We start from the raw sequence: 15,420 nt of genomic DNA on the forward strand, positions 1-15,420 counted from the left end.
ACATTTGGCTGGGGGGAGGGGGGCGAAGTAGCCAGAGCACTGGTTCTGTAACAATTAAAACATTTCAAAAGGGTAATACCTGGCAGGTGAGAACGACTAAGGGCCCCACTGTCAATCCCCCCATGTTGTACAGACCCTGCCTTTACCTTAGGACCTCGTATACTTGTGGGAATTATGACTTTTTGACATACAGATCATGAGCCTGAGTGTCAATTAGCAAAGTTTTTTCTTTTGTAGAGAAATGTAAGTTCTGATACTTTCTCCCTACACCCTAGTGAATCTTCCTAAGCCTGACCTGTTTCGGAGGCCATGGTACAGCGAAAGCACCTGCATTGCTGTTTTACAAACATGTAAACCTGAAATAGCCTTAACATTAGCTTCAGGATGAAACGAAGCTTCTAGTGGTATTTTTTTTAAATCCCTAAAATTACCAGTTGCTAAATGGTCATACTTTTTCCTCAAATACAAAAGAAGGTGGTGGCAGTCAGCCAAGAGAAACACTTAGCATTGGAGAGAGAAGCAGACTGCTATTAAAAGCCCCAGTGGTCATTAACAAAAATGATGTCATTATTAAATTCCTGGGCTGCCCTGGGATCCCCAGGGCCAAGGAGACACGATCACAGTCTTTACCAAGCCTGTGAACAGTCGCTTGCCTAACAGTGTCTGGTGAAAGTGCTCAGTCTCCCGGGCCAGGTGGTTTCCTGCAGAAGGCTCGGCGATCTCATGCTTGCGAAGCTGGTGGCCAGCACAGGGGGTTAACGAACTGGTGGCTTTGGGCTTCGATGAAGAAAACAGTTGGAATTTTATATGTGGAGAGTACTTTGAGAAGTCTCTGTGACTCATACTTTCAGACAGGGTCGAGCCTGTCTTAGGATGATAGATCTTTCTTATAGTTCCAGCAGTCCTTCTGAGAGTAGGAACAATTCTTCAGGATTTTCTTAAGCTGAGTCATGGTCATTATTTGACAAAAACACAAGCAGAGTCTGGTATTTGTAGTTTGAGGGGCCCCAAAATTACCAAACAAAGAGGACATTGGGAGTAGCCAAGGAGCCTAACTTTTATTTCACTTTTTTCCTCTATTCCTGTTTTTTCCCACTCCTTCCTCACCACCCCCTCATCCCAATTCATATTTCTGAGGTCCAGCTCGCCAAGGTCCTGGCAGGGAGCCTACTGTGGTGGCAGGAATGCAGCCTGTGATCAGATCTTGGTTCTGCCACTTACTCTAGTCAAAGACATCATCAGGGGGGAAATGATCACACCAAACATTATTTCTTAAATAACTAGCATCCTGATTTAAGAAACAATAAAATATGGGCAATAGTTTTGCAAGTTCAGGAACATTACCTACCCTCTCTTGCTTAGCCTTTCCCTCTGTGAAATGGAGGTTGTAAAACCTCCCACGATGGGGCTGTAAGGAAAGTTCGGGGTAAAATTAGATACTCAGAGCTGACGATAGCAATGACGCTGAGGTGGGCCTGAGCAATATATGGGCTTGGTCTCCCTGTCATTATTTAACTCCCCGTAAACGAGCTTGCAATCATTGGTGAGGTAGCTTTCAGCTGGTGAAGGAATGAGGCGCGCCCTCCTGCTCCCTCCCTTTGCAAGGGGAGTGTGGGCGAAGCCAGGCTCCCATCAGCTCGTCAGGTCTCATGGCCCACACAGCCTGGGCTCCTCAGAGGGGCCCCGATTTACTTGGGGCTCATTACCCAGGGCTGCCTCAGGTATCAGCAGCCTTGGATACAATGGGGGTTATATTAGCAATGTTAGTTTAGTTAGTTCATCAGTTAGTCAATTGATTGGTTGGTTAAAACTGTTCTCAGCCCCCCCCTCCCCAATCCCTCCATGAGGACTCTGGTCCCTTCCTTGTTGATGTCCCCACTCCCAGAGCCACTCGGGGGCTTGCCACTGTCCCGGTTGCCAGGGACCCCCGTGAGAAAGCTGAGGCAGTGGGGGCCCGGATCTTGCAACAGCAGAGCCACCTGAGTGTCACACAGAGAAGCACTCTCTTTTTCACCACGTGTTGCACCTTATCATTTTGGAATAAAGGCAGGGCAGCTTGTGTCCTCATGTCTCACAGGGTCCCTTGTGAAGACAGTTCCTGTCACTTCTGCCAGCAGACGCTGTCCCCACCTGGGCCGGGAAGCAGATTCCATGACATGCTATTCATTCCCCATCTCTCCTGCCTGTGCTCAAACCAGAAAATGCTATTCTCTGAGAATTAAAAAGACAAGCCACATACTCAGAGAAATATTTATATACTACATGTCTGATGCAGGACTTGTATTTAAAACATGCAAAGAATTCTTTTAAGATAGTTTTATTGAGCTATAATTCACATACCACACAATTCACCCACTTAAAGTATAAGATTCAGTGGTTTTGAGGGTTAAATACATTATTAATTTTTTTAAGTTCTGGTAAAGTATATATAACAAAATGTTCCATTTTAAGCATTTTAAGTGTACAATTAAGTGGCATCAAGTCTATTCACAATGTTGTGCAACCATCACCAATATCCATTTCCAAAAACTTTTTCATCACCCCAAACAGAAACTCTGTAGCCATTAAGCAATAACTCACCAATCCTCACACCCCCAGACTTTAGTAATCTCTAATCTACTTCCTGTCTCTATGAATTTGCCTATTATTCTAATTATTTTAAATAAGTGGAATCATACAATATTTGTTCTTTCATATCTGGCTTATTTCATTTAGCATAATTTTTCAGGGTTCGTCTATGTAATAGCATGTATCAGAACTTCATTCCTTTTGTAGGTTTGAATAAATTATCATCGTACATATACATGTTTTGTTTATCCATTCATATGTTGGTGGACACCTGAGTTGATTCCGCCTTTTGGCAGTTGCGAACACTGCCGCAGTGAACATTGGCATCCAAGTATCTGTTCAAGTCCTTGCTTTCAGTTCATTTGGGTATATGCCTAGCAGCGGAGTTGCTGGGGTCTTATGGTAAGTCTCTGTTTAGCTTCTTCTCTTTTTAGGTTTTTATTTATTTATTATTGTTCAAAATATTACCGATGTCCCTTTTTCTCCCCATTGACCCCTTCCATGCCACATCCACCTCCCTCCCCAGTCCCTCACCACACCATTGTCCGTGTCCTTGGGTTGTGCATATATGCATATAAATTCTTTGCTTAATCTGTCCCTCCCACCCCTCTTCCTTCCCTCTGAGATTCATCAGTCTGATTCATGCTTGCATGTCGCTGAATCTATTCTGTTCATCAGTTTATTTTCTTTAGTGAGATCATGTGATGTTTGTCTTTCTCTGCCTGGCTTATTTCACTTAGCATAGTACTCTCCAGGTCCATCCATGCTGTCCCAAAAGGTAAAAGCTCCTTCTTCTTTACAGCTGCGTAGTATTCCATGGTGTGAATGTCCCACAGCTTTTATCTACTCACCTACTGATGGGCACTTGGGCAGTTTGCAGATCTTAGCTATTATAAATTGTGCTGCTATGAACATAAAGGTGCATAAGTTCTTTCTGATTAGTGTTTCAGGATACACCCCTGGTGGGAATGCAGCCTGGGGCAGCCACTATGGAAAACGGTATGGAGGTTTCTCAAAAAATTAAAAATGGAGCTGCCTTTTGACCTAGTGATCCCTCATATAGGAATATTCTGTTTAGCTTTTTGAGGACCCACTAAAATATTTTTCCATAGAAGCTGCAACACTTTACATTCCTTCCAGCAATGTACAAGGGTTTCAGTTTCCCCACATCATCACCCACACTTGTTATTGCTGCTTTTTCAATTACAGCCATTCTAGTGGATGTGAAATGGTGCCTCATTGTAGTTTTGATTTGCATTTCCCTAAAGACTAATGATGCTCAGCATTTTTTTCACACATTGTTGGTCATTTGTGTATCTTTTTGGGAGAGTATCTATTGGAGTCATTTGCTTATTTTTCAGTTGGGTTGTTTTTCTGGTTGTGTTGAGTTGTAGCAGTTATTTATAGATTCTGGATATTAAGCCCTTACCAAATATATGATCTCCAAATATATTTTCTCCATTCTAAAGGGGTCTTTTGTTGTTGTTGTTTTTTCACTTTCTTGATAGAGTCCTTTTATGCTCAAATGTTTATAGATAAAGTCAGTTTATCTAATTTTTCCTTTGTAGCTGGTTCTTTTGGTGTCGTATCTAAGATTCCATTGCCAAATTCAAGGTGAAAATTTATCCCTATGTTTTCTTCTATGAGTTTTATGATTTTAGCTTTTATAGTTAGGTCATTGATTAATCTTAAGTTAATTTTTGTATTTGATGTGAGGCAGGGTCCAACTTTATTTTTTTGCATGTGGGAATCCAGTTGTCCCTGCACCATCTCTTGAAGAGACTATTCTTTAACTAAAGTGCTATTACGAAATGGAGAAGCTAGTCTATATGATTCCAATTGTTTGACACTCTGAAAAAGGCAAAACTATAGAGACAGCAAGGAAAACAAACAACCAAAAGAAAAAAACTCATTAGTTTCCAGAGATTCAGGGAGAGGAAGGAGGGGTGAATAGGTAAAGCACATGGGATTTTTAGAGCAGTGAAACTTTTTGTATGTGATGGATACATGGCATAATGCATTTGTCAAAACTCATAGAACTTTACAATACAAAGAACGGACCTTAGTGTATCCAGATTTTTAAAAATCATTTAATAGGTTGGAGAATCTCAGGAAGGAATGCAGACTGTGACAAGAGAATCTTGTCACAACCTCAGTGAAGGGGGCGGAAGGAAAAGTGCTGACCTAAGCAACTTTGCAAATGAGTGGAGTTTATAAGACTAAAGACAAAAGGAACTGCACATAAGCAATGCACTCTAGTTTATAAAGTTGTTTCCCATTGTGGTACAGGTTATCAATTTTGATACTGTGGTATGTGTACACTGGACTTTAATAATTAAGTGAACAGATAGCAGATAGTGGGAGCTAAGTCTGTCACTGTTGGCAGGAGAATTTACAGATCAGCAATGCGATGAGGGCAGAGTGATCCATGTAGTAAGGGATCAGAGTTAGAGGCATTAGTATGAACTTATGTTTAGCTTAATATAGATTCTTTTTCTTGCTCTCAGCTGAAAGGGACTGGAAACAATGACACCCCAGTAGTAAGAAGCACAAGTAATAAGTAGAGCCCAGATCTTGGTTCCTAATACCATGCTCCAAAAAAGAAATCAGGCCTCCTTGAAAAAATGGCTGATTCTTGGTCTGGGGCAGGCAGTGTACAAGATGAACCTGGAGCATCTTCAGTAGCAGGAAGAAAGGAAGGAAGAGAGGAAGGGAGAGAGGGAGAGGAGAAAGAAAAAAAGGAAAGGAATGGAAAAAAATTATGGGACCATGTCAAAGGGACACAGGAGCCAACTGAAAGAGTTCCCAGTGACCAACTGGGTGGAATAACTTGAGCAGCAAAATAAAAAAAGCAGTATTGAATTATAACCCAAAGTATAAAATAAATACCCATGAGTCCATTCTAATATAAATAAATGATTGAATAAATAAATGAATGGGGGAGAAAAGACAAATCTCCCATGCAGAAAAATTCCAAAAAAGGAGTAAGTTTACATTAGAGAAGTTAATGTCGTGGAAATGGCGCTTTACCTCTGTAGTCTTCCTCAAAAAACAAACAAACAAACCATACCCCAGTCTAATTATGTAAACACATCAGACAAATTCTAGTAGAGGGCTCTAACTCTCAAGGTCATAAAAAAAAAAAAGAAAGTCTGAGAAAATGCCAGAGCTGAGAAGGACCTAAGGAAACAGGATGACTAAATGTAATGTGGGATCCTGGATAGGATCCTGGAACAGGGAAACAACTTTAGGTAAAAATCAAGGTAATCCGGATAAACCATGGGCTTTACTTAATAACATATCGCTATTGGTTCATTAACTCTAACGAATGTACCATGCTGATGTAAAATATTAATAATAGGGGGAACCGGGTGAGGGGGATTCATGGTAACTCTTCATGCTATCTTCTCAATTTTTCTGTAAATGTTAAAGTGTTCAAAAAAAATGCAATAAATTTAAAACAACAAAAACAAGCCAAAAAACTGACAATGCAGGTATTTTCTCCATTTTTCCGGGAGGAAGCCAAAGCTCAGAAGAGTCAGAGTAACTGGAACAGATTGCCCGGCTACTCGAATGGCAGAGGTGGCGGTTGAGTCCAGGACCCTTTGTGTTGAGCCACAGTGACTTTGGCTGTCTGTGGATGGAACCTGTTGTGTTCCTTGGTTTCCTGCACACCCGTTTATGTGCGTGTGTTTCTCTCTTGTTCTCCCCAGGGGATGGCCTTTACACTTGAAGAAAGGATGCAGCTTGGGATCCACGGCCTAATCCCCCCCTGCTTCCTGAGCCAGGACATCCAGCTCCTCCGGGTCATGAGATACTACGAGCTGCAGCGGAGCGACCTGGACAAGTCAGTGGCTAAGTGTGCTCTGTCTGCCTGAGCCCTGGGCTCAGCTGGTCCCTGTGGTCCGCAGAGTGTTTTCTGTATACTCTCCAGCCGGGAAAGGCTGAGAGCCTTTCCAAGAAATCCCAAGCCCAGCCCTGCCTTCCAAGGGGGTGATGATGTCCCTGAGGAACAGGGCTTGTTATGATTGAGGCAGTCGACATGTCCTGGGAGAACTGGGACGAGAAACTGAATTCCAACCAGTGGAATCTGGGAGGGCCTCTGGGAAGTGGTGGCACCTGAGTCAGCCCCAGAAGCACTGATAGGACTTCAGCAGACAGCAATGGGTTCACAGATGGCATCTCAATCAGGGGGAAAAGTGGAGTAAAGATGTAGGGACAGGTGTGTTAAGGAAGTGGTACATGGCCCAGATTCTGGGACAAGGGGAACATGGTAGAGAGGAGGGAAGTGGGCAGGGACACCTTGGGAAGAACTCAGTATGTCACATGTTGGAGGCTTATGAGGAGCAGGTAATAATCCTGCCACCCCTCTGGGTTCTTCTCAGTGGGGACACAGACATGAATAGCCAAATGGGAATAACAGGGTCAACTTTACTAAAGAAGGTAGTGACCCCAGGTCATGTGGCAAAGCCAGGATGTGAACGCAGCTGGTTTCAGAGTCTGTGCTGTTAATCTCTCTGCTATAGCTAAGAGGCATCAGAGCTTAGTGCCTATAAAACTGGACTCTAGTGTTAGAATGAATTCAAACCATCATTCTACCTCTTAATAGCGAAAATTACTCAGCCTCTCTGGGCCATTCCCCATCTGCACAGTCAGTGGTACCTAACTCAGAAGGTTATAACGGGGGTTAAATGCACTACTATTTGTGATGTGCTTAGAACAGTGCCCGCACATAGTAGGCACTATGCAAGAGCTTGTTAAATAAACATGTCAGGTTGCTATGGGCTCCAGCAGAAATGCAGGGAGCAGGTTGGGCTTCCCCTACATATCTATAGAACTCAATGGCCAAGGCTTTGAATCGTAAGGAGTGTGGCTGTCCCCCTAGGGGCAGAGCTCAGCAACTTGTCAGGGTCATCACACCCATCTTCCTGTGCACTCTCCATACCACACATGGCTTCTAAGCAGTAGTGGATAATCCCCCTTACTCCTGAAGCACTAAATTCTGTGGATATTACTCACAGTAACTCCAAGGCAGCACAGGCTAAATACTCTCTTCCTTTGTTCATCCCACTCAGACAGGGTCTAGTGATGTCACCCTGAAGAGCAAACCAGAAAGTACACAATGAATCCAACTAACAACATGAGGTGTGCCCTAACTTTGAACAATCTGAACCTCCTTTTGTTAAATTTATAAAGAATTAAAGTCCAAAGTAAAATCCTCTTTTCTAATGATATCAAACTCTAAAAAATTAAAGTCAAAATCCACCCTGGCCGGTGTGGCTCAGTTGGTTGGGCATTGTCCAGTGCATCGAAGGGTTACTGGTTTAATCCCCGGTCAGGGCACATGCCCAGGTTTTGGGCTCAATCCCCACTGGGGGATGTGCAGGAGGCTGACGATTGATGTTTCACTCTCCCATCGGTGTTTCTCTTTCTCTCCCTCTCCCTTTCTCCCTCTCTAAAAATCAATAAAAATCTTTTAAAAAAAATAAGAATTAAAAATTAAAGTCAGAAATCCTTCTCTCCCACTTCTTTCCAGCTGGATGGACCTCATTTATATGCAGGGAAGACATGTCAGGCTGGGGTGGGACATATGTCTGATCCTGGGAGCTCCAGAGGGCTTGCTGCAGATGCTCTCTTCACTACTCCAGCCCCCTCATTCCCGGGCTCCCTCATTTCAGCAGGTCCTTGGGGAAATGCTAAGGAGGCTCCCAGCTTCTTTTGGATAAGAGCAGTGGTGTGATGGTTAATGTTTAATAACTGCTTTTGAAGCAGGGGGTGGGGAAACCCTGACTTATAGTATTTGCCAATTTTCATGGTGTAAACAATCCCACCATGACTGATACCGAGTTACCAACCTGATATCACTGAATACAGAACTGGGAAGAGATGTGTACAAATGGCAACTGGGCAAGGAATTCTTACACTAGTAATGAGTTGAGATCCTGGCTATTCTAAGCAGAGACCCACCTTTCCTAAAAATACCTTCTAAAACACAATTTTTCATTCTGGACCAGTGCCTTTGGTGGGAAAGAAGGGTCTGAGATCACAAGATGTCACAAGGCTTCCCCAAAGTCACACAGCTGGTAAACAGCAGAGCTGGGGTTCAAACCCAGGGCCCTGACTCCATGCCCAGGGGTCATTGCTCTTTTGGAGGATCTCACCCCTTCCAGGCAAGGACCTCAAGTGCCTCCATATACTCTTCCAAACTGTGGTCCAGAAAGGTTGTGATATCAGCAGTCACTCACACCTCCTTGTGAATTCCAAGCCCTGAGTGTTTTTGTTTCTCCCAGAGGTTTTTCATTTTTAGGAGTGTGAATGAAAGGCTCTTTTCCTGGCTTAGCGACTTCGGGCTTCAGGGAAGAGACAAGAGAGGGATTTGGGGGCAACATGCTTCGTGAAATCTCTTGGTACTCGGCCACTTGTGAGCCCTGCTTGTGACAGGAACCAGCCCTGTGTGGTAGGAGAGGCCAGTTCACACAGCATTGGTGTGCCCTTGGACCTACTCCACCCTCGGAATGTTAGTATCTGTTTCATTCATTGATGTCCACGTGATAATAGCATAATAACCATCTTGCACAGTGGCTGAGAGCACAGATTCTGGAGTCAGGTTGCTTAAATTCAGATCCCTACTCTGCCACCTGGGTGATTTATTTCATTTCTCTGGGCCTTGGTCTCCTTTGTCTCTCAAACAGCAAGCATGGTAGCACCCACCTCACAAGTTGTTGGGAGTTTTACATGAATTCATGTAAAATACTTAGAACAGGACCCGCACCATGTGTAATAACAAGCGCTGCGAACATCGCTGAGTGGGAGCCCGGGCATTTGCATGAGCGGCCTTACCTGCTGCTGCCCAGGCTGCTCGCGTGAACAGCGTGGCTCTTGTCTCCCTTCCCAAGGTACATCATCCTCATGACACTCCAGGATCGGAACGAGAAGCTCTTCTACCGCGTGCTGACGTCGGATGTGGAGAAATTCATGCCCATCGTATACACGCCCACCGTGGGGCTGGCCTGTCAGCACTACGGCCTGACCTTCCGCAGGCCCCGGTGAGCCACCCGGGGGCCAGGGCGCAGGGAGGGGGTGACTCTGCGGGGAATCCGTTCTTTCTGCTCACCTTGCTTACTGGGACTCTGGAGGCTGCGTCCTGATGAGGCCAGTGGCCCATCAAGGAGACATTGGATTTTAAGCCCTTGCTCAGGAAAAAGAAAATGACCCCCTAGGCAGAGATATGAGCTGAGAGAGTATCTAGTGAGAAGATAGCAGAGCTTCTGCACCTCAGAATAAATGCCCGACGTGTTGTCCAGAGTTGGCCTGAGAGGCATTTCAGATTTTTTCTCTCATTATCAACTTAACATCTCCCCCACCACCCCTACTTTTCTGGTCCTCTCCAAAGTACCGACAGCTCTATTGCCAGTCCGGGCCAATGAACAATGGACAGCAAACACTGAATTCTTTTGCTGACTCAAAGAACCAGTATTCCTTCCTTTGGGCTTGACTCAGATTCCACTTAAAATGGCATTTTATTAGGCAAAAATTTGGCACTACATTTTCTGTTAGAGTCAAAGAATTTGGGGGCAATTTTCCAAAAACATTGCTTGGTGTGTGCTTTTCATGATGAGTTTATATATATAAAATAAAAAGGGGGAAATGGGGAGATTTTGTAAAGGTCCTCAGCACAAGGTGCCTGGTTATTATCAATATATAATTCTAGCACTGATGATACAAGAGCCACCTGGGTTTATTATATATAATGGAACATGGTTTTAGTCCTTGTTAGAATATGTAAATATACGATGCATTGTGCACAGATGTGTAATTTACATTTATAGATAATTTATAAATCTGTTTACAAATCATGTACCATATGAGAAACATGTGATCATGGATCTAGAACCTCTTTTGTTAATTTGGAAAAACAGTCCAGTTCTAAAGCCAACATTTGGGATGGGCACTGCACACAGATCGCTGGCACCCCTGATGCCAGTTCTAGTCCTTTCCTGGTCCCCTTACTGCCATGGGCAGAGACATTGTATAGGCTTGGCTTGAGGGGGTGTCCAGCATGTTCTCACCACTCAGAACAGCCGTGCTCTGCAATTCTATTGGGGGGCACTGCACCGGGGCCCCCTAGCAGTTCCGGTGTTCAGCCTGCCTCTCTCAACAGGAAAGAGACGCCTGTTCTTTTATTCTTACTCTCAAAACCAACACAGGCAGACATTGGGAACTGGTGGTACATTTCTAAAGGATGCAAGACCCTATTTACCATCCACTTCCTACTCAGAAAGGATGCTTCCAGGCCCCCCCTTCTGCACAGTGCAGGTCAGCTCAGGTCATTCCTCCTCCAAGTCCACCAGCAGCCCCCTTGGCCTCCAACACTTTGACAACACTAAACCTGTCATAGCCCGGCTCATAATCAGAAATCCCATGTTCTAGCTGCACTGATCTATATTCTCCATGCCCAAGAACACCCGGCATTCTCCCCCTTCACACCTTTGCACATGTGGTCCCCTCTGCCTAAAACTCCTGCGTTCTCCTGTCCACACTCTCTACCCATCAAAATGCAGGCCTACCCCAAGACTCAGCTTCTCCGTGGAGCCCTCCCTGGTTGCCTCAGGCTGGGCTGACTGCTGCCTTCTCAGCCTTCCCTACAATCCATTACACATACTTCTAGTCCATAGTTTTATATTTTGCACTTTATGTTTTAATTATTTGTATATCAGCCTCCTCTGTTAGAACACTAATTTCTTGAGGGGCAGGAAACATGTCAGATCCATGTGTGTGTGCAAGACCAGTGCCTGGCAAGTAATTGCCTCTCCGAGGGGAAAGTAGCATTGTGTGCTGACTGGGAGTGCTGGTCTCCTTGACCTTGGGAAAGTTTCTTGTCCTCTCTCAGCCTTAATTTCCACATTTACGAAATGAAGGTAATAATACCACCTGCCTCAAATGACCATTCTGAGGGTAAGATGTCATCGTGAGGTACCTCGTATACCTGTATGTCTCTGTTTTCCTTCAGTAACTACTACAGAAGGAAGGAAGGATTGATAAATGTGGAGTCATATTATGCATATGCACTTTTAAGTCTGTACAAAGAAAACAGTCATTGAGCATATAATGAACTAACACATTTAACTACAGACACAATTTGGCTGTTCCAAAACCCAATGGTACCTAAAGAGGTCCTTTAGCCCTTAGGGCATGGCTCACTGCCTCCCATGGCTTGCAGATGAAACCTTACGGAGCTGTGAGGCCATCCCACTCCCACCTCCCATCCCAGGCTGTGTGGAAGTCCTCCTTCCACGGACTCTGTGCACGAAATTGTGGATTCTGATGTTGGCTCCAGGCAAATCAGTATCAGGGTCAGAAACCCTCATAGGCAACAGGCCCAGGAAGGTAGAATTTGCCTCCAGAGCCCACTCTACAATCCGGGGAACACACAAGACTAAATCTGAATTAATGAACATTTATGGAGCAACTACTAGGTGCTGGGCATCATGTAGACACTGTAGAGTTCCCTTAATGAACAAAATACTGTTTTTCACCTCAAGTAATTTACCAGCAGAGTCAGGGGGCAGGCAATAATAATATAAGTTAAATATAATAAAAGTTATAAGGAAATAGGATATTTAACAGGGACAAAGAATTACAGGAATACAAGGGAGAGGAAAATTTATTTTCCCTCTGGGCAGCAGGAATGCTTCACAGAAGAGAATACGTTTGCATTGGTCCTTGAAGGTTGCCTAGGAATTCCATAGGTAGAGAAGGAAGGAAAGGCCATTCCAGGGACGGGCTTGGCTTTATAGGCTTTGTAGACACCAGGGTAGTCAGCTCACTTGGGTATCTTCCCATCTCCTATGCCTGGAAAGGAGGGTAAGGGGCGGGGAGCTAGGTCTCCACACCCATTGGCTTATAATGGAGCTTTCCAATGACCTGTGAGGTTAGTTTAGTAGCAGTATCTCCATTTTACAGATGAGGGTATTGAAGTGGCCAGAGGAGAAAAACTTGTCCAAGATCATGATTGTCAGGCAATTGGTAAAATCAGAATTCTGACTGTGGCAATCCGGGAAAGCCACACCAAAGAGGTGACATTAAGAGCTGGGTGATGAAAGATGAATCTACAGTGATCCAAGCATACTCACCTTCCCCTTGCTAGAATGTATGGCCTCTGGGACCTCATGGTGGGTAAAATAGGTGAGTCGAGGGGCTGGGTAGGTGCATTGACCAGGGGTCTTGCCCAACAAAAAAGAAGTGCTTAGTCTCCTTTCTACCACGTGGGGGGTAGTTAATGGGGAGCTGTTTCAGGCTCAGGTCCAGGCTCCACTGGTGGTTCTCCAGTGGGTCAGGTATGGAAAGGAACATGGCAGAAGAATGGGGGTCCATGTGGGCAGGAGGAACCCACTTGAGCCCAGAGGACCTGGTCAGCCCTGAGTGGGTGTAGAGAGGGTGCTGCAGGAGGTGGGCACATAGTGTGGAAAGCAAGCATGCAAACCCACATGGAATCCAGCATGGAACCCACAACTGAACTGGAACCAGGAGAAAAGCATACTGATAACTACTTGCTATAGGCCAGGTACTATCCTAAAATCTTTATATGTATTAACTCATTCAATTATTACAACCCCCGTAAGAGGTAGATACTATAATCACCCCATTTGTAGATGAGAAAACAGAGTCACAGAGAAATAACTTGCCCAAAGTCACAGAGCTCATAGGCTGCAAAGTCAGGACTCACACCCATGCAGTCAGAGCCAGAATGGGGACAGGTAACCACCCCACTTTGCTGCCTCCTGTCGTCTGGGATTGTGCACATTTGGTAGGAATTCAGGGAAGGGTGTCTTTGCAGCTCCAGGAATGTTGGGTGGCCCATGGGTGTAAGGTGGGGATTGCTAGATACCGTATCCAGAGCCTCTCCAGGGAGGGAGAATGCAGCCAGGTCCTGGGCCCCAGCCTGGGTGGGGCTGAAGCAGGCTCGGGCAAACGGAACCCTAGAACTGAATTCGTCACTCTCGGTACAGATTTCCCGCATATGTTTTGCACAAACCCTTCTTAAGGTGATTACCCAATTAAGTTATCTGACATGTGGCATTTTGAGCTGTTGCTCCAGGTTTCCACCTGGCTGCTTTCCAGGTGTCGATTCCACACCTGCCTTGCTCTTGAGGGAAGTGAGAGTCTGGGCTCCGCCTCAGCCCTGAGCTTCATCTGTGGAGGCCTGGGAATGGCCTTGCAGATTCGCATGTGAAGGGAGCACAGCTCTGGGGCCGAGGGGAGAGCCAGCTCCTTCTCGGGTTCTGAAATGATAAACATTCCTGCCAGGTTCCCGGGAACAATGGAGTCCTCTGTGAAAGGGCCCCTCCCCTCCAGCTGATTAGATCCAGGTGGTGCTAAAATTAAACCTCCGACACGCCTGGGCTCTGCATCGCTGCACAAGGGAGATACCAGAGGGTCTCAGGGACACCTGAGCATCCCTGCGCAGAGGAGGCACAACAGAAGGTTCTGGGCTCTGCAGAGCCCCCCTGCCCCATCCTGCTTCTCCCCTGGCATACCCTCTGCATGCATCTCCATGGGCCAGGGATCCTGGTGAGCCTAGCTGGAAGGAATGCCCCCTGAAGGTCACTGGTGTGTGACTTGGAAGAGATGAAAGCCAGAGGTGAGGCTGGGTGGGAAGCCAGGACGGAACGGGAGGGTTTTCGGGGAGGAAGCCAATGCACTGTAGTTTGCTCTCTGGTGTGAGCAAATCCTCTCCCTGCCCCAGGCTGCCTCCCCTCAGCCAGCCCTGTCTCCACCCTCCTCGTCCTCTGGGGCTCCCAGCAATGTGCACCCACCTGTGGACCTAACATTCCCCGGCCTGTGTGCGGAGCCCGACCTTCATGGGTGACGAGGGCTGGGTTCCAAGTGGTGAAAGGAGCCCAGACTTTGAACCCAGGCAGGCTTGGTCCTGAATCCCAGCTCCTGGTAACTTTTGACAATTAACTTGCACCTCCTAGGTCTCTTCGCGTGTAAAATGGGAAAATGCCCATTCGAGTGGCTGCTTGTGAGGATTCCGTGAGGTTCCACATGAAAAGGGCCCAGCCAGTCTAGGTGCTCAGCAGCTGTGATCTGCCCGACACCCCCAAGATCTGCCATTTGACTCAGTCACCCACCCAAGAGTCTAAACTGTAAACCAACAGGGCAACCCAGTCCTCTGAAATGCCTCCAAACTCTGTCGTTTGATTCATACCTTACACGATCGATCCTTGTGCTTAACTAGCAAATCCTTTAGCAGGTACATGTGAGGACTTAGAGCTGTGAAGAGTTAGGAAGGTGAGGGTAGGATGGGGGACTTGGTTTCACAGTTGGAGGCTCCGGGGAGATACCTGAAGACATCTTCGTATTTGGACAAAGCCAGCAGCCACTGGCCCTGAGCCAGGCTGCTACCTCTCTTACCTCCAGACGTGGGTGTCTGTACACAGGCCCTTAACATGCACATAGGATATTAACAGCTACCATTTACTGAACATTTATGATGCTCATGGTGGGCCCTAGGCTACCTATTTTGCATACTTTATCTCTGAGCCCTACAAAAATCCCACAAGGTACTTGACCCAGATGAAAACTAAGGCTAACTTGTCTGAGACTTTGCAGCTGACCAGAGCCAATTCCCTGGGTTTTTACTGTGGTCACCATCCAGTTTCTTGTGGCCATAGTAACCATGATGCCTCAGAAATCAACACCTGTAGTCTTGCCTTCACATAAACTCCCTTGTGCGACCTGTCTGCACATTTGAGGAGGGGTGGGCACACATGTGCACACACACAGAGTATGCCATGGTGGACAGAGCACTGGGGCTGGAGTCCGGAGGGAGTGGGCCAGCTTCTCCAT

At 45.9% G+C, this 15,420-nt stretch overlaps 1 protein-coding gene across 1 annotated transcript in view; it reads left to right on the forward strand.

Moving 5' to 3' along the window:
• The window catches only part of ME3 (malic enzyme 3), a 164,762-nt gene that overhangs the window by 71,937 nt on the left and 77,405 nt on the right, over nt 1–15,420 (forward strand). Inside the window, exons 2-3 of the mRNA XM_016206821.2 lie at nt 6,282–6,415; nt 9,465–9,614. Coding sequence (XP_016062307.2) covers nt 6,282–6,415; nt 9,465–9,614 — 284 coding nt within the window. The remainder of the gene's footprint in view (nt 1–6,281; nt 6,416–9,464; nt 9,615–15,420) is intronic.

Source organism: Miniopterus natalensis, chromosome 11 (genome assembly GCF_054644295.1).
Source record: "Miniopterus natalensis isolate mMinNat1 chromosome 11, mMinNat1.hap1, whole genome shotgun sequence".
Classification (NCBI taxonomy): Eukaryota; Metazoa; Chordata; class Mammalia; order Chiroptera; family Miniopteridae; genus Miniopterus; species Miniopterus natalensis.